Source organism: Euprymna scolopes, chromosome 24, assembly GCF_053919585.1.
Source record: "Euprymna scolopes isolate OS-2025 chromosome 24, ASM5391958v1, whole genome shotgun sequence".
NCBI classification, from domain to species: domain Eukaryota; kingdom Metazoa; phylum Mollusca; class Cephalopoda; order Sepiida; family Sepiolidae; genus Euprymna; species Euprymna scolopes.
The window spans coordinates 51491173-51512520 of NC_136505.1; the positions used below are offsets into that span (position 1 = coordinate 51491173).

At 31.0% G+C, this 21348-nt stretch overlaps 1 protein-coding gene across 3 annotated transcripts in view; it reads left to right on the top strand.

Annotated features, from left to right (window-relative positions):
• The window catches only part of LOC145246703 (uncharacterized), a 379705-nt gene extending 363901 nt beyond the window's left edge, over window positions 1-15804 (top strand). For all 3 annotated transcript variants that reach the window (XM_080108432.1, XM_080108433.1, XM_080108434.1), the window contains exon 4: window positions 14252-15804. In XM_080108432.1, coding sequence (XP_079964558.1) covers window positions 14530-15795 — 1266 coding nt within the window. In that variant the 5' untranslated portion in view covers window positions 14252-14529 and the 3' untranslated portion in view covers window positions 15796-15804. The remainder of the gene's footprint in view (window positions 1-14251) is intronic.
• Window positions 15805-21348: the final 5544 nt, after the last annotated feature.

A 21348-nucleotide genomic window follows, 5' to 3' on the forward strand; every position in this document is an offset into this window, starting at 1 on the left:
TATATGTATATATGTATATATATGTATATGCATATATGTTTATATATGTATATATGCATATATATATTTATATATATACACTTATATATATACATACACACACACACACACATATATATACATATATATATATACACACATATATATATAATGTTTTAACGGTACGAAGATGGTAGGCAAGCCATTTTGTATCATCTCTTTTTCTGCTTTAGTATCTGCATTGACGAACATCTAATTTAAAATAAAACTTGTGCCAATGCCTAAAAAAATAATTGTGGAAGAATATTGTACCGGGCTGACTCACAAAAAATTTAAAAGATTTTAGAATAAGTCTCCATTCTTTCATGCAAATATATATTGGTTAGTAAAGGCGCCCTTAGGGTGTGTTTGTATATTATTTTAAAAGCGCTATATATATATATATATATATATATATATATATATATATATATATATATATATATATATATATATATATATATATATATATATATATATATATATATATATATATAGTATCCTATGCATGTCATAAAATATTACACAGTGTACACTGCCAAATCAATATAATAGATACGCATTACTATGTCGTGTTTTTAGTATTATTTGGATATATTAGAATAGTGTTTCATTGTGACTTTTATTTTTTGCAACGTTGAGCTCAATGTAAGCTCTGACTTTCTTCAATGGTTACCTCGTCGAATTAATAAATCTGCACAGGATTCCATTGCGAATTAGTTCAGACTTCTATCTGGTCATGACTAACTAATGTACAAATAGCAAGATTATTGGTGTGAATAAAGAATATGTTACACTGAATTCCAGTATGCGGAAAAAATGATCACCATATTCGACAAAATACATATGAAGAATGAAGTTTCAAATGTATTAATATAAAACATGAATTTAATCTGATAAATATTAAAAACAGATTAGAAACATATTAGAAACTTAAAAATAAGTGATATATTTTATATTATGTAGTATTTAATTTAAATCTCATAACTACGCTTTAATCATTTGGTTTAATAATTTAGGTTATTCTGACTTACGATGTTTTCTTTATTCTACCTGATTTGCTAATTTTATATCTCATTTAATATATTTATCTCTATAAAACTTTTAAAAAATATCATTTCCATGCACCTAATTAGGATGTTTTCGAGATAAGATATGTTTAGATTTATGTAAACAGTTTTGTATTTTTCCTATCGTTTATTTAGAAGGCTTTCTTTAGATATTATATGATATGATTCTAGATTGCAACGGTTGCATCAGTCACACTAGTATTTTAAAGATGCTATATGGTAGTTTAATCTATTTTTAAATCGATATTCAGTTACACCAATGTATGTTCTGGTTCTGTTATTATCTATTTCCTCACGTTTATATACTAGATTATAAATGAGGTATTTATTTTCTAACGGACATTCGTCAATATTTCTACAGTTGAAAAGTTACTTCTCTCCAATGATTTGATTACTTAAAACCTCGTCATTAATCTGTTTGTCTACTTTTACACTATTAAGATTTATAGTTACCAGTAAGTTAGTGATTGTAGAAAGAGATGATTTACATTATTTCGGTTTTTGATTTTTTTTTTCAGATTAGTTTCTTTTGGAAAATTTTTGTCAATGATTTGAAAAAAATCATTCGAGAAATTATTTTTTTGCGTTTGGGCCATAAGGTGAATTTAATTAAATGCAATTTCTACGTCTATTATCTTTTTATGTTTATTATTTTGAGACAAATTTTATTGTTTTTTTCTTCAAAGTTATTTTTGTAGTATTCTTTGTGTATGTGTATTATTGTTGCCATGGATAATGATACACTGCCTAAAAATACTTCCCTCAAGCTCCTAGAGTTAATATTCACAGACTACGTGAATGGGAACAAATACATTAAGGCAATTGCAAGGGCTGCTGCGAGCAAGGTGGGCTCACTCTACTGTACTAAAAGACCACTTACCCCTGAGAGTATCCTGTATCTCGACAAGACAACGAAGGATTCGTGCCACATTTGGGGTGGTGCATCTGACACTGGTCTCCCGCTCCTAAAACAGTGTTTAACAAAAAATCACCAACCTAATAAGTCCTTAACAATCAACTAAACTCAAACTTTTGTTTCATCGCCGAAACGTGACATCCTTTTACCTGTTTTGCAAGTATTTCAATGGGGAGACTACACGACCCCTAACCGTAACCCTACACTACACGACCCCTAGATGCCGTAAACCCTTCTATTCGAATAGCTTTTTCCATGGCACTGCTGTATTTTGAAATTGCCTCCCGGTTCCTGCTTCCCTAACCGTACTGATACCCAGAAATTAAATTGTAATGTGAATAGACATCTCGCTGCTCAACTCCATAAATAGTATCCCAACAAATCTGGTCTCAAATGGTAGCTTCTCACGACTAAGTGGCCCTGCGTTTTGTTTGACAATAAAATAGTATATATATATATATATATATATATATATATATATATATATATATATATAGATTAATTATAAATAATAATTTAAAAAAAACTATTAAATAAGATAGGTTTATTAATGTATATCAAAATGCATACAATTTATTAATACAGAAATTTAAATTTTACTGACTTTACGTGAACATTTTGAATGGCGTATTAAAAGAAAAAATAAAAGAATAATGCAACTTTCGGATGCTGTAATCATGCCTATATGCATTTTATTTTATTTTAATGGATTGATAGGTGCGATTTCTTCTAAATATGTTCATTGACAATGTAATAATTAATTGAATGATTTTGCGCTACGAAACAGGCGCTGTCAAGAATTGTGCATGTCAACGTATATAAAGGAAAGATAAGATGGTTAACATACATAGACTTTTGTTATTTATTTGTTATATACTATGGAATTACATTGAGCTTCATAAATGAAAAGGATTAATATAAATAAAAGGTGAAATATAATTGAAAACAACATATTTCCACATACATATATATGTGTGTGTGTTTGCGTGTGTGTGTATGTATTTGTATACATATTACGAAAAGTAACTGTTTTAAATTTCTATTTTTACAGAATTTACATATAGTTTAGAGACTTTACATTTATAGCAGTTGTTTAGGAATGTACATAAGTCTTTGATGGGTTGTTTAGCGGAATGATGAAAATACCTCCCGCAGTCGAACAAAGCACATATAGAGCACAGTTTATAAAAAAAAAATTGGTTGTCTGCCTTAATTACAAATACGTAAAAACATTAAAAGAACAAAAGTAAAAACAGAAAACTTTATGAGTGTGAATTGACTCTACCTTATGGTATTTTGAATGAAACTACTAATGCGTACGCACAATGATATATATATATATATATATATATATATATATATATATATATATATATATATATATATATATATATATATATATATACTAGCAATGGGTGCCCGGCGTTGCCCGGGTGGTTGGAGCTGTATACTGAGTAAAAAAAAAAAAAAAAAAATGTAATTTTTTTTTAAACTTTGGACCCTATTATGACCCCTTAATATTTATTGGTTTGGGCTCAAATCAAGTTATTAAGTTAGATCCATATCCAAGGAACCTATATCTAAAATTTAAAGTGTTTAGACCCAAAATTGTCGGAGGAGTTTGGTAGAGATTTCAAAAGTCAAATCGTTGAACTTTGACCCCTTAACAGCAAAATTTCTGGCCGAAAACCGATCGCATCGACTTTCCCAAATCTTAGTAACCTGTATATCAAATTTCGAGTCTTTAGACTAAAAATTGACAGAGTTATTGCGAAGGGAAATGTAGACAGGCACACACACACGTTCACTTTTATAGATATATAAATATGTGTGTGTGCGTGTGTGTGTGTGTGTGTGTGCGTGTGCGTATAATCTATTCGTACAATAACACATATGTATAATATGTTCATATTAGTGGCCTTGCCAGTCCACAGTGAATATAACCAAGCAAAAAAAAAAACAAAACAAAAAAAACTTAAGCAACATTTCACCTAATGAGGTAAAAATGAAGCTGGTTTGCCAGGCCACTATATATAAAAATAGAGGCATACTTTGGCATTTTTATTCGTTTGAAAATATAGATTTTTTTGCCAATTGTCATAAAATGTGAACCATAAAATAGTATTATAATGTTCAAAAAGCTTCAATTTGAGTACGAGTATATATATATATATATATATATATATATATATATATATATATATATATATATATATATATATATATATATATATATAAAGTGGCCTGAAAGGTACCAGCGGAGACAACCGATGCGGCGAAACTAACGCTTCCTTCCAAGACACTATATTTACAAATGTAGGTAAATTTAGGCATATTTTATTGGTTTTAAAATATAGGTTCTTCTTATGCATTGTCATCAAATTTTAACCATAGAATAGTATAATAATCTTCGAAAGGTATGCAAATCTTCATGTAGTTTTGGTTCATAGGTCTAACGTTATAAGCATTTAAATATATAATTTGACTATGAACGATACGACCTTGTTTGGATGGTTGCTTTGTTTTACGGCATATCAACCTTTTTCAGGTTATTTAATGCCGAATCTAGTTATTTTGAGGAACGATTTTTTAATGGAGTATATTTTTTTTACGTCAGATTCTATTTAACCCGTAGTTGGGACCCTAACAGGTACTACCACTCCGGGTCAGAGTGGACATGGGAGCAATGGCAATTAAAGGGTGGATCCACACTCCCCAAAGCGCGCAAGCTGGGGCCTCACCAGCGGATATAGTTTTAGGTCATATCCAGGACCACGACCTTCTTTGTAAATTTTATATGTTCGAAATCACAGCGACTATTGATCAGAATATTACAAATGAAGACTGATTGGAAAACTAATGACCAGAATTGTGTAGGGATATGTGACATCTGCCCTTAAGGTCGCACCTAAAGAGAATCATCCATCATCCAGAGCTTAGTTTTTTGCACTTTTTCACAGCCATAAAACGATTCAAACATAGTGATTTGTTTTTCCAGTTTTGCATATAAATTACAATATCTGTTATATTTCCCCAAAGCCTCTAGCCTTGATGGAAGTGAGACGAAAGAATTCGCTGTTATGGTTTCAAATGACAGTAAAGCGGAGATATTTCTCATATGTTATCTCCCCTCTTTGCTTTTTATACATAACGTAAATTTCTCGAAGTATAAGGATGATTTGATACCGGAGATATTCATAATCGTACCGAAATTCCCAAAGAAAGGAGATATAACATATCGCTGTTATTTCATATCATTTAAAACCATCGAAGCAATTGTTTAGTCTTCCCTCTATCAAGGCCTGAGGTTGTGGCGATATATACATATACACATACATATATATATATATATATATATATATATATATATATATATATATATATATATATATATATATATAGTGTTATAATGGAATAAATCCAGAGGAAATCCGGGTATGAGAGCTCAATGTGGTAAACAGAGCAATAAGATAAAATAGACAATTATGTAATTTCCGTGTTATAATTTTTATTTTATATATATATATATATATATATATATATATATATATATGTGTGTGTGTGTGTATATGTGTGTGTATGTGTATATATATATATAAATATATATATATATATATATATATATATATACTGAACTTGTCTGTGTGTGCATGTGTCTGTGCGTATTCATTTCCCTACCAAACTTCTGTGTCAATTTTCAGTCTACAGGCTAAAGATTTGACATAATGGTTAATGAAATTTGGGAAAATCTTATTACTCGGTTTTCGGCCAGAAATCTGGCTGTCAAGGGCTCAAAGTTCAACGATTTAGCCTGTGAAAACTCTACCAAACTTCTCCGCCAATTTTGTGTCTAAAGACTTGAAATTTTAGATGAAGGTTACTTATCCATCATTTTAATTTGATTTTAGTCTAAAAGAACACATGTTAAAAGGTCAGAATTAGGGGTCAAACTTAAAAAAAAATTGACCTCTGCGGTCTTTACCAAATTATGCATAAATTAAATTTTACATAAAGCGTATTCAGAGATAGGGCAAACTTTTAAATCGGTTTTGGCAGAAACTTTTGATTCCAAGGAATCAAAGTTCAAAAGATTTGACTTTTGCGGTCTTTATCCAACTATTAAGCTAATTTTGGATCTAAACATTTGAAATTTTACATAAAGGATATTCAGACATGAAACAAGCTTTTTAATCGGTTTTGGGGCGAGAATTTGGCTGCCCAGATGTCAAAGTTGAAAGAGTTGACCTTTGCAGACCCTACTCAACTCCTTCGCCCATTTTGGATCCAAACACTTGAAATTTAAGATGTGGATTACCTTGACATGAATCAAACATATATATATGTATATATATATATATATATATATATATATATATATATATATATATATATATATATATATATACATATACATATATATATATATTATATGTATATAAATATATATATATATATATATATATATATAAATATTGTAACTAGTTACTGCATATTCGGTCCTGGATATAACCTTAAACTATATCTGATGGTGAGGCCACAACTTGCGGGCTTTGGGGAGTGTGAAGCTACCCTTTTATTGCCATTGCTCCCAGGTCCACTCTGACTCTGAGTGGTAGTACCTGTTAGGGTCCCAACTGTGGGTTGAATAGAAATTGACTTAATATATATATATATATATATATATATATATATATATATATATATATTCTATTTTAAAAAATTGTTCTTCAAAATCACTGGATTCGGCATTAAATAACGTGAAAGTGTTGATATGCCGTAAAACAAAAATAAACAAACAAACAATACTTCATATTCTTACTTTCCGTTTATAAAATGATTCTCTACATCTCTATAAAAGCGTTTATCCGTCTTCTGTCACGCTTCACTTGGTAATGACATTTTTCTCGTTAAACGCGCAGATCGCATAGACGCACTTTATTTCGAAACAAAGCGCCGTGTTCAACTCCAAAAATATAAAATGCTTTCATTTTTTTTTTTTTTTTTTTTTCGAAAATAATATTTGCTTTTGTTGTCGCCTAATGGACCGGATAGACTTTAGACAATTTAATGGAAACACGTCGTTCTTGAAATATCATTTCTTTTTTCTGTAACATAAAGTATTTAGAATCAACATTCAGGTTGACGACACTGTTTCTTTTTTTTTTTTTTTTTGTGTGTGTGTGTGTGTGTGTGTGTGTGTGTGTGTTTTAATATGACTACCATTAATGCATTGGCTGATATTTTTGTTTGAGAGACAAAAAAATCGTTCAGACGAAATTTACTGTTAACATTCTACAGACATAATAAATCATGAAAAGTTATGTCAGTACATATGTTATATATGAAAAAGAAAATAAGTGGACAAGTTATTTATGTTCTAACACTAGCAACAAATAAACATATTAAATCTTTTGATTCAACTTGATAACGCAGACTCTGATTAGTCGTTAGTTAATGTTACGTTCTCGTTTATGATGTATCAAAAAATAAAAGACGTCTTTATACATACGTGTGCGTGTATTTATACGAGATCTCTCATTCATAGGTGCTTCTTCCCGCCGTCGTTTATGGGCGTTCGCTTCGCCTAGTTGTACTCGATCATCTTATCTGCTAATCTAAGATAAATATAACTTCCTTTTTTTTTTCTCTCCTTTCTACTGTTCCTATTTTTTTTAAATTTGGTTTTCATTTTAATTAAATGACTGGTCTCGAGTAAGACAAGAGGCACACTGTCGCCTTACGAGTTTTTAAAACTGAAACAGTAGGTTTTTTGTCGCGACTTATGGTAATTTTGATCACCTTAATTAAATAAAATAATATCTTGCACAATTTTTTAAAATCACAAACGAGTCTTAATAACATATTGTGATCTTAACGGGGTTTTTAAGACGGTATGTCTGTTTGTTCAAAATTGTATATATCAATTATAATAAACTGTATTCCTGTCTGTTTGTTTGTTCACAGTATACGTCATATTCGACGTCATAGCAGATGATATTTATATATTATATATGGCGTCATATAGGATGCATACATGACGTCATAGCAAAAAGGACAATTTAAAAAGAAAATGAAAATAAACATTCCCGGACAACGCCGAGTAGATTATCTAGTATGCATATATGTATGTATGTATGTATGTATGTATGTATCTATCTATCTATCAATCTTCCCCCTCTCTCTCTCTCTTCATCTCTCCCTTTCTCTCTCTCTCTCTCTCTCTCTCTCTATATATATATATATATATAATATATATATATATATATATATATATATATATATATATATATATATATTCACTCCTGTATTCTCGTCTATCTCTACAGGTGAAGGTAAGTAAGCATCCGTTGTAATTCGTTGATTGGTAAGGAAATGCTTTATAACTTTACTTCTCTATGTTCGAGTGACATTTAGCAGAAGGCTAAAATCGCTAACATAAAAATGGAAATATCAAATGTCTATAGGAACCTGCCAGCGGATGTTTCCGCGGGGAAATCATGCTGTTCCGAATAAGAGGAAAAAAGGATCGAGACATCTCTATTAAGATGTACAATGGGAATAAGCGTAGCAGAGTTAGGTAATTGGCAATAGCTTATAAAGATGAAATGATTAATGTTTCAAAAGAAAAAAAAGTGAGCAAGTACAAACTATAGCAATAAATATATCCACCACTTTTTTCATAACAAAATAGTCATGATTATTTAATAAATATCAATTAATCGTTGTTTTATTTCTGTGACTGAATATCTTTAGTAGTATTTCCGACAAAGCCCCGTAACTCTCCGGAGTCGAGGGAACGCAGCGTGTGTTGAGCAGTTCTTTATAATGGAGTACTGTTGCCACATTTGGGCAGGAGCTGCTAGAAGCCTTCAGAGTTCAAAATAGACTTCGTAACTTAGTGTGGGATGCCCTTTTCTCTTCCCTGCAACCTCTTCCCCACAGAATAGACGTTGCGAGCCTGTCTCTGCTTTACTGTTATTTTCATGGCAAGTGTTCATATGAGCTTCAATCTATGGTCCCTCTCGCCAAACTTTCAGAAAAACACTTGTCTAGCCAAAACCACTATCAATAATTTCACACACTCAGTATCTGTGCCTAAACCTAAACGTAGATTCCATGAACAAAATTTCTTTCTAAGACTGCACGCCTGTGGAACTCTATTCTGTTTCCCTGCTTCCCAGCTGACTAGAATCTGATTGTCCTAAGGTACAACGTATACACGTTCTTTATGAACCGTCGCTCTAAGTAATCGAATTTACAAAATTCCAACTACTTATGTTTACTACGCTATAATCACATTGGCTAATGTATAACCATTAACCTTATCCTCGAGTGGCCTCCGGGCCTTGATAAGTGGTGATTCCTGTGTAGAAAAAAAAGTAGATGCGATATTTAAACGTACAACGATTACACATTACAGGTGCAACCAGTAGATTTGTTGAGCCATTCTAACTAGCTCCACACTCCTTAGAACTCTTTAATTAGATCGTTCCCACAGGAAGCACTTTACCTGAATTTCATATTGAAGCCTCATAAATAAATATACTCACTTATTTGTTTTTCATGTATACACGCAAACAAGATTACTTATATGGTGTAAGAAGAATGGGATTAATATGACAAACTATGATACATTAACAATGGAGTGTTCCAGGAAAAATGTGATTCGTTGAGTCAATCAATGATTTGGAGTTAGCGTGTTTGCATCAAGAAATAGGAAGTTATCAAAACAAGTTAAATATATATACATAGACAACAACCCAAATCAGAATATTTCAATAACGATTTGTTAAGCTTTAAAGTTGAACGGCTTAAACCAGTATTAGATGCACAGAACATGTCTTTGCTGGACGTGTTTTTGGTCCCCCGACAAAAGGAGGGTGAACCTATAAATTCACCCTTGTCCGTTCGTCCATACGTCCGTTCTACCGTTCGTCCGTCCGCACATTTCTCAATGACTACGCATTGGGATTTTTGAAATTATGTACAAACATTAAACATGATATGAATAAAAAAAAGTAACAACAGATTTTTCGGGAAAACTTCGGTTGCCCCTCTAGTTAAATTGGTTAAAATTGACACTTTTGTGCTTATTAAAAAAACGGATGCCTTGGATTTTTATAAAACTTTTTGTAAAGTTGTAACTAACTGCTTTCTATATAATCATTTTGTTTATACTCCGCGATAACTCTTGGGTGTGCCCCAGGGGCTCTTTTAGGGCTAATAAAAACACTCCATTTTGGGATTATTTTACCATGTTTGTCGAAAATTTGCTGCGTATGTCTACTTAGCTGTTTTGCATAGTGCTGAACTCAAATTTAAATATGTTAAGGCCTTGGGAACTTTTGAGGCTAAATGGTGAACTTAGTCATTTCTTTTTTTGTGTTTTTGCATAGTGCAGAACTGAAATTTACATATGTTAAGGCCTAAAACTTCACCATTTGTTCATTTTCAGCAGAATTTGACGTCCTCTGAGGACTTTTGAGGCTAAATGGGGTGGGATGCGGAACTTAGTCATTTTTTTATGCCTCGTTCACTGCGCACGCACGGTAGACTAGGCATGCTTCATTAGTTAATGTATAAAATGTTATCTAAGATCTAGAGAGCATAAGTTGTACTACGCCTCTACAACCGAATTTTCTCTTTTTACGACATGATTAATTCTTAAAATAAAACATTTTCCTACTTAATATACGAGTTCTTGTATACACATTATTGAATTGCGATTGTGTTCTGGCGTTAAAAATGAACAAACAAGATTTAATTCTACGAATTTATATCTTCAGAAGTAGATATTAATAACATAATTTTGTCTAAAACAAAACCAATAAAATGTTGTTTATTCATCTATATATTAATACGATAGCGCGTGTGTTCTTTTGTGTGTCACGGTTTCATCCGAGTCGTGTAATTGTTATGTTCTTCTATTTCTTGTCATAAATAATTTTATCAAGAATTCTTCATAAGTTTTGGTTTCGGTTTCGAATATATATATATATATATATATATATATATATATATATATATATTCAGGCTAAATAAAGCACATACAAAGGAACAGGTCAACCAGCGGTCAAATAGACTTTTGTCCGATAAATGTATGCTCATTGGCTGATAGGAAGGGCGCGGTGGATACTAGAAAGCTGATTAGCCAACTAAAATCTCAATAGAAGATGCGCATATAAAAAAAAACAACCACAGAATTCGCGTATAAGCCTGAAGAGTCCTAGAGTGGATGAAACTCGGAATATTCAGTGTAGCTTAATCGCCATATACATTTTATAACTTACTATATATATATATATATATGTTTTTATTTCGGTTTCGATTCAAGCTAATGCACCTAAGTCATATGGATATGTTTTTTTTATTTTCGAAATCGTAACTTTATAACATAAAAGTCGAAGGAACATTAACTCTACAATAATATATACGAAATCTGCAAGAATTAAAATATCATATTTAAGCATAATTTACGACCGGGCTTTACCGGGCGTTCGTGTTTGTTTAGATAAATACTTTTTAAGTTTTAAGAACTTTTATATATATATAATTTGCTGGTTTCTTTATGTCCTCTGATGAGAAGAATAACAGTAATAGCATTCTTTGAAACTTCGCGGAATAAGGACTTTGTAAATTGATTTTTGGGTATTCAGTCGAACAATACATTTTGATTGTAAAGTTCAACTTACAGTTTTAATTTTCTTTCTCTTATATATATATATATATATATATATATATTTATACATACATATATATATATAACTACTTCATTTACTCACATAAAATTAATATACGAAAGTATAGATTTATGCGTAAACTTTAAGTATTTACTTCAAAAGTGCTCAATACGTAGGTAGAGCTAGTTAGTAATTTATAAAATATATATGGCGATTAAGCTACATTGAATATTCGGCGTTTCATCCACTCTAGGATTCCTCAGGCTTATGCGCGAATTCTGTGGTTGTTTATCGTTTTTATATGGCCCCTTTTCTATTGGGGATTTAGTTAGCCAATCACCTTTCTAGTATCCACTGCGCCTCTTCCTATCAGCCAATGGGCATGCATTTTATCGGACAAAGGATTTCTTTTAAAACTAGGTTAGTGTTCTTTTTTTTGTTAGTTTATATATAAATATACATATGTGTACATACATATATGCACATATATATACATACATATATATACATACATATATGTGTGATCGTTTATGTATATTCATGTTTATTTAATTTATTTATTTGTTTATTTTCTATTGTTTTTGTTAGTTTAAAAACTATTTTGTATCGCTATCCTAGAGTAAATTTTATTTTGTGAAATCAGTTATTTGCTATTTCTCTTCTACCGTTTAATAAATGTTGGGGTTCTTTAAAGTACAGGATTGCAAATTTTTCATGAAGGCATAATCTACATGGGTCGTCTAGATGCCTACAGCTTGTCTTATTATTTTCCTTTCGACTACCGGTGAATGTCCGCTCTCTTTGAGTTCCCAAAGTTTATTCGCTAGTGTTATTTTTATACGGTGTTTTTTATTGTTGAATGTACTTTTGTGGTCATAGTATCGGGTTTAAAATCTAAGGAAGTCATACCTACGTAATATTTCTTGTTATTCGGGTTTTCTTTCACAAATATTGTTGCCTGATAAACTACGCTTTTATTCAGACATTTATTTTGAACTGGGCAAAGTGTGCGGCGTCTACAGTTGCATTTATCTTGTTCGTTATTTGTATTTTTATTTATAGTATTGCTGTTCTTGTCCAGGGTTAGTTTATTATTATTATTATTATTATTATTATTATTATTATTATTATTAATAGAGTGGATGAAACGCCAATTATTCAGTGTAGCTTAATCGCCATATATATTTTATAAATTACTATATATATATATATATATATATATATATATATATATATATATATATATATATATATATATATATATATATATATATACACCGAGGGAATTAGAGTTGGAGTCTAAAGAGCAGAGTCTATTTTAATACATTAATAAATCTATTAATATTTTAAAAGAACATTGCCCATAGTACTGTAGATATATAATAAGCTCAATAGGTCTATGTGGCCTAGAGCTATATTAATGCCGAGTAAACAGATTAATAATTGTGAATTACTAACTGTTGCAATATTTTGGACGTATAATGGGGGTATATATTTAATTGCTGCCCACATCAGCAATATGTGGCACAAGACCGGAAAGTGGGAACCCCGCAGGCTCCCCTAAAGAAGGGGCACTCCTGCAATTTTAAAAATTGCCTGAGTAACCCCGTCGGCATTCCTCGGTCGGGGCGCCGCAGGCAGCAAGCAATAAACTGTTCTGTCTACTGCAAAACTTGTTTAGAACAACGAACCATCGGAAACTGTTCTGTCTACTACAAACCAGTCACCTCTCAAGAATTGTTTAGAACAACGAACCACGTGAAACTGCTCTGAAATTAAACATGGCTTACACTTCTAGACTAATCAGTTTCAAAAGGAAAAAAAATCAACTTGAATGTACGATCGTTTCGGAAAACGATGTTCATTTTAATTAAAATTGACAAAAATTATTATTGACGATAATTGACAAAGGTTTTATCTTGGAACATCGTCTCCTCATCAGCAAACATAGGGGGATTTTAGAATTTAAGGGGAATGTATATATATATATATATATATATATATATATATATATATATATATATATATATATATATATATAACTTTCTTCAACTATAATCGAAATCGAAACAAAAACTTATCATTCTTGGTAAAATTAGTTATTACAATAAATGAGAGGTCATAACAATTAACCGACCGTCACTCGGAAGAAAAATATGTAAGTGTGACGCACAAATTAACACATACGCTATCGTATTATTATTATTATTATTATTATTATTATTATTATTATTATTATTATTATTATTATTATTATTTTTATCATTATTATTATTTATTATCATAATAATAATCATAATAATAATAATAATAATAATAATATAATAATAATAATACTAATAATGAATATTATTAAATGAGGAACATTTTCGAGTTAAAATCAGAGTTTCAAATACGTATAAAATAAATTAGTATGTTTTTCATAAACCTTCAACAAACTGACAAAACTTTTGCACTACTTCTTAGTTATAGAGAGGATAAGTAGAAAAATGACATGTACTTATAATTGTAATGACTGTAATTGTATTCATCATATTAATACTTTTTTTTTTCTTTTTCTTCAACAGGTGTAAAGAACCACAAGTCCTGAAAACCGCACTCTGAGGCGAACTTATCACGAACCACAAATCCGGGAGGACAGCCGTGTTTATGTTTTTTTATTTGGGTCTAGCCAGTCACACACCCATCCGACTGACCATCCCCCCGATTAATCCTTTCCCTAATACAATAAAACTTGTTCAAACGACAAAGATGAAAAATAATAAAAGATAAAAAAAATACTATCATATAAAATATTTAAAAAAATTATATATTTATATACAATATAATTATAAATTATTTAAAAATGGAGCCGAGCGAGCGGCCCAAAACACTACAGCCAATTAACGACAATTATTGTCGTTCTTTGGTTCCCGTATACAGCAACACGAACAGCAATTCGACAGCAGACACAAACCGGAACTCTAATGGAAATATTATAAGCACGAGTTCCGAAAATATTTCCGATAACGGAAATCAGGGGCGATTAGTGAAACAGTCTGTTCGAAATGTTGTCGGAAATCTAGAGAACGTATTAGGGAATTTACAGGGGATAGTCGGGGATATTCGGATCCTGGTCAACCAGATTGAGTGTGTTAGCAACAAGCTGGACCGAAAATTCGGCACCTACTGGAAGAAAGGGGACAATGATAATGACACAAAATCCTTGGTTATAGACACAGACAATAGCACCATCACCACCAAACAACAGGGTGCTGAATCCTTCGAGTGCATGCAATTCTCACCCGATTTTGATTGGACCTACATAACAATGGCAACTTATCAAGACGGACCGTTTTCGCCGTCGTCCCAATTTGAATTTGAAAGATCTCTCGGCGCGAACGACAACGAATGCTATCGCGGTGACTTGACCGACGACGAATCAGAGGACTTGTCCGAGGCGTCACTTATGAGTTTAACAAGTCCGGACGCGAGTCGTTGCAGTTCGATCCCTAGCTCATGCAGCCGGCACTCCATTCTATCGGCTACGACGACGCCGAGCAGTGTAGCCAGTGACGATATGTTCAGTCCACAGTTTGGCTATATCGACATCTTTCACGTGTGCTGCCAAACGCCCGGCGACCTCTATTGCGGCGTCTACGAGATGATGATGGAAGCAAGCCTGGAAAACACGAGAAACCTCAACGACAGCTTCGACTCCAGCGACGATGAAAGCGAAGTCGGAAAACAAGTGGTAACGCGAGCTTATAATAAATACAACAACAATAACAATAATAATGGTGATGAGTCGGTTCATGACGACACTGACGACGATGACGAGGACGATGACGATGACGGTGTTCAAGAAGTCGAGGTCACCTCTGTGGGTGATTACAAAGCGAATTACGACAGGGACCTGAATACGTGGACGACGTTCACGCTCTTACATACAGATTCCATTCCAGACAGCGATGACTATTTTTCCGAGACGAAGTCGGACATTCTAAATGACAACACATTGGAAAAATTGGAAAGTACCATTTTCAGGAATACGAAAGAAAAATTCCGGGGGTCGGAAGGTTCCATATTTGAAAACATTGCATTCAAAGATAATCCATTTAATATATGTTGATTATTTTTCTTTCTTGTTTTATGTTTTTTTTTTGTTGTTTTTTTTTTTCAATTTAGGAAAATGTGGTCTCAATTTGTAATTTTCTTATACATTGGCCATAACTACACAAAGACTGATAGAATAAACAAGCGGCTCCTTTAATAAAGAAGATCATAGAAATATATGCATATATGTATGTGCATGTTGTATCGATAAATTAATATGTTCATGCGTCCGATCTAACTATCGAGATTTCGTATTGATATGTTCCGCGAAAGGGATATATTCGTTTGAATTAGCTGTGTAGTTTTGGTTACTTATTCCAGTAATAATCTTATAAGTCGCCCTACTAAACGAGTATTCGTGGTCGGAGCTGCTATATCCTGAGACTGAGGTTTCGGCGTATCTTTCGACATCTCACCTAAGAGGCTCTACCAGTCAATAGTTAGGGATTAGCCAACCGTATTATTACAGGAACTCGGATCTAGTCATGTTAATTGCATCATGTCTATTCGATCCGGCAGAATATTGTAAACATTCCGGTATAAAATGACTGAATATGGATTCTTCATCTTCGCGAAAACATTTGATTTGTGAAATAATCTCAGATAGGACATATAAGTTAAGATGCAAAGTTCCGCTCAGTCATTTTAAATCGACTATTTAATTGCAAGAGATTTTGGAGCGAAAGTTGCGCACTTCCAATGGTGGTTTGAATGTATCGTCTATATTTTATAAACAAAAAAAATGCATATTCTGCTCATGCATTTTTAAAATAAATAATACATTGATGTTATATTTCTGCTGACACGAGATTTATACCATATATATATATATATATATATATATATATATATATATATATATATATATATATATATATATATAGTAAGTTATAAAATATATATGCCGATTAAGCTAAACTGAATATTCCGCGTTTCATCCACTCTAGGACTCTTCAGGCGCATAAGCCTGAAGAGTCCTAGATTGGATGAAACACAGAATATTCAGTGTAGCTTAATCGCCATATATATTTTACAACTTACTAACTAGCTCTACCTACGTATTGGGCCCTTTTGAAGTAAATACTTAAAGTTTACGCATTTTACGCATAAATTTATACTTTCGTATATTAATTTTATGTGAGTAAATAAAGTAGTTATATATATATATATATATATATATATATATATATATATATATATAATTATCCACTGACACGTCTTTCCTCGTCTACGACTCATCAGAGGGGTTGAACCTCGCTATATTCAGCCACTCTGATGAGTCGTAGACGACGAAACATGTGTCAATGGATAATTACATTAAAAAAAAATACATATGCGCTACCCATTTGGGGGTACCAAACTGGTCAAAGGGAAAATTATTCCTAAACTCGCATTTAAGTAAAAATGCGCTTCCATATAAATAATTTAATTGATTCAATAAGTATTGCTAACAAAAACAAACAAACAACATCATATATATATATATATATATATATATATATATATATATATATATATATATAAATGAAGAGGGAGAGCTGTAGTGAATTTCGTTTGTGTTTTGCTTTATAAGCAAAATATGTTATTTTAATTAATTTTTAAGCATCTTTGTGTATTTTTGAGGAAGTCTTCCGATAATAAAGACGAATTACTATATCATCATCATATGAGTTAATTTGATTATGTTGCTGGCCTGTTTGCTTTTGCTCGGCCATCTCATACTCTAACTTTATACAATATATATATATATATATATATATATATATATATATATATATATATATATATATATATATATATATATGTGTGTGTGTGCGTGTGTGTGTGTGTGTTTGCGTGTGTGTGTGAGTGTGTTTGTGTGAGTTTGTGGATTTGTGTGCTTTTGCGCATGTTCGTGTGTGTGTGCGCGCGTGCGCGCGCGAGAGAGAGAGAGAGAGAGAGAGAGTATCTCTGTATCTGTGAAAGAGTGTTTCTGTAAATATTTCCGTGCTGGTCAAGGCTTTAGTAAGCTATTATTGGATGAAAAGTATTCATTATGCTCGTATGAGTGCGCGTGTGATAATGTGTGTCGGAATGGCACACATTATCACACACAGTCATCGATATTCTTTCCGATCGAACTGCATCAATGATAACTGATAATAAAGAGTATTTATCTACACGCCTATTTACGAGAAACGGCATTACCGACTTAGCAAACAACGGAAACGTGCCAATTGGTCGCTAACAAAACGCCGGACATTAAAGACCAGTCAGGTTTGTTTCTGATGATTGATGATGATTGCTGATGCGGGAAAATGTTAAGTTAATTACAAAGTTATCAGTTATTATATATATATATATATATATATATATATATATATATATATATAGACAGAGAGAGAGAGAGAGAGAGAGAGAGAGAGAGCGTGTGCTTTTGCGCCTGGTGGTGTGTGAGAGAGAGAGTGTGAGAGAGAGAAAGAACAAAAGAGAGATAAAAAAGTGTAAAATGAAAATTATAGATTTTAATTTGATATGCAATTCACACGTATTTGCAAAGTAATACAGATGTCTATAATGAACAGAATAAAAGTCTATAGTATGTCTATGTGATTCAGTATGAATACGACATATCATTAACGCAACAACAACAACAACAACAACAATATTAATAATAATAATGATGATGATGATGATGATGATGATGATGATGATGATGATGATGATAATAATAATAATAAATAGAGAACAAACTCCTCTAATCGCGATGCTCTTCTATTTGATTCGTAGATGCGATTTGAATGTTTCCGGTGTCTTTGAAGTATAGAAACGATGTATGTATTTTCCGATATTCTTCTTCTTCTTCTTAATTATTATTATTATTATTATTATTATTATTATTAATTCACATTCTCTGAAACTAGCAGGACTCTCGTACCGCTGTTGCCCGAGTGAAATTTAACAGCATTCTTTAGTTTAAAGAAAAAGACAGTGATTTACGTGACTAAAATAAGATTTAAATTGCTGTAAATAGATGTACTATCATACCCGACAGGGTTTACAACTCACAGATTTGGGATTCTACTATTTTTACAATTATATGTGAACACCGAGTAATGTACCGGCAAACGAGAAATAAAAATGATTGACTGCTTAAGGCTGTTTATGTGGGAATCACGTTCATGTATAAATGAAGTGTAAATTGAGCACTGTCTTCTTGGCCATTTAACGGGAAATCGAGATTTATAACTGAATGGTTTCTCTACTTTTGAACACAATAAATGTGGTGGGGGTATGTTCTTTTTGCTCGTTTATTTTTTCTGTTTTAATGTATATGTAGGAGATTTTAATTTTTAAAACATTTTAACTTTTACACCTTTTTGTTTAGGGAAAGACTGTTTTTTTTTAATCAGTAAATAAGCGATAAAAATAAATCGACCATATTGGAAAATACCTGTGTTTGGCTAAGTAAAGTTGACGCTAGCAAACTCTACAAAATAATCTAACCAATGCAACCCAAAATGTTTAATTTTATGCATACTTAATGATGATTTAGTTTGCAACATCGGATCACTTCGGTTCGAATTGTATAGACGCATCGGACGTTGATTTAAGTACTTTTGGTGTTTTTGGGAAAATTGCAATTCTCGACTGCAAATTTCAGGATACATGTTCCTAAAAAGCACAACAACAACTTTATCTTACAACCTCCTTAATAATTTTGGTATACCAGAAAAAAGTTATTCTGCAAACTTAAAGACGGTTTCGCCGCATCATATAGGAAAATATGTCCTACAAATAAAAATAAATGTATGAGTTTAATTAACAGGTACATACCTCCTTCTAACATTAATGTTGATTTTCCTATACTATAAAGAGTAAACCATCATATTCTCTATATTACCCTACAAATAACCAAAAATGAGTGCTTACTTTTAAGTTATGTAGAATAGTAACCGCCAACAATCGAGGTTTAAATATTTAATTGGTATTTTTTTCAATTCCCTTTTTTTACAGATTTATTTATAGTGAACGAAGCGTTATCCCGGGGGGGGATAGAGCTTGATATAATAGAATAATTTAATAAAAAAAAACCTTTTCAGTACTGATGCGCACCATTGACCGCCGCCTTTGTACAGTTAAGGATTTGCTTCAGGTTATTCAAATTAACCAATTCGTTGCAACCGTTTAAAAACTCAAAAGAATATTTTGTTTGCCTTTAATATTAAAAGTAAATTCAATTCTGTGCTTATATTTACGTCTGTAACTTATTGCAATATTGTTTTTGTTGTAGATTCATTTCTATTTCTGCATAAAATTGGAAAGTATAGTGCTTATCGAAAAAAATATTCTAAAATGACAATCTTACCAGCACTTTTTATGGTATAATTAATTAATAAATACGTATATATATATATATATATATGTATGTATCAGTGTGTGTGTATGTGTGCGTCTATGTAAGCATGTATATATGTATGTATATGTATATATAGGGATATATTATATATATGTATATGTATATATATATGTATATTCATATATGTATATATATATGTATATATAATGTATATATATGCATATATAATTGATATATATATATGTATAAATATATATGTGTGTATAAATATTTATATATATATGCAACTATATATAAATACACATACAAATATGTATATAACTATATTTATATATAAATATATATAAATATATATATAAATATATATATGAAAATTATATATATATATATATATATATATATAAATATGCATAAATAAATATATATATAAATATATACATATATATTAGAAGGTTTAACCAAAATTTTAATATATTAAAATTTAGGTAATGTTCATAGACCAATAGAATTAAAGTCAACTATTTAATTTTCATGATTTTTTCATAATTGGGCATTAATATAATATTTTCACAGAAATCAAGACAGCAAAATATAAAATGAGAACACCATATCGTGGTTTTCATATGCGTTACAATTGTTTCCTAATTATTTGGACAATTTTAAATATTATAATATTCGAAAATATTCCAAAACACAATCTCTTAAGGTGACAAAATACACTATTTATACATATATGAATATTTTCATAATCTCTATTAAAGAGAACAAGCAGTTGAACATTCCTTGATTCCATGTATTGTATATGTATAATGTATATATGCAGCATATATATGTATCTATATATGTACATATAAGTATATATATATATATGTGTGTATTTAGATGTATATATATGTACATATATGTATATATCTATATATAAGTATATATATCTGTATATGTGATTATATATTTATATATATATCAATATATATTTGTATAAATGTATATATATATCTGTATATATATATGCATATATATATATATGTATGCACACACATACATATATCTTAATGAAATAAAATATTTGACAGCCTGTAAGAATATTAAATGTTAACGTTGGTATACTACAAGACATATAAGTAAAATAATCATAGGTAATTGATTGGTATTCCGGTTATTAATGTACCATAAACTGCCTTACAATGACGATATGCATATATATATATATATATATATGTATATATATAT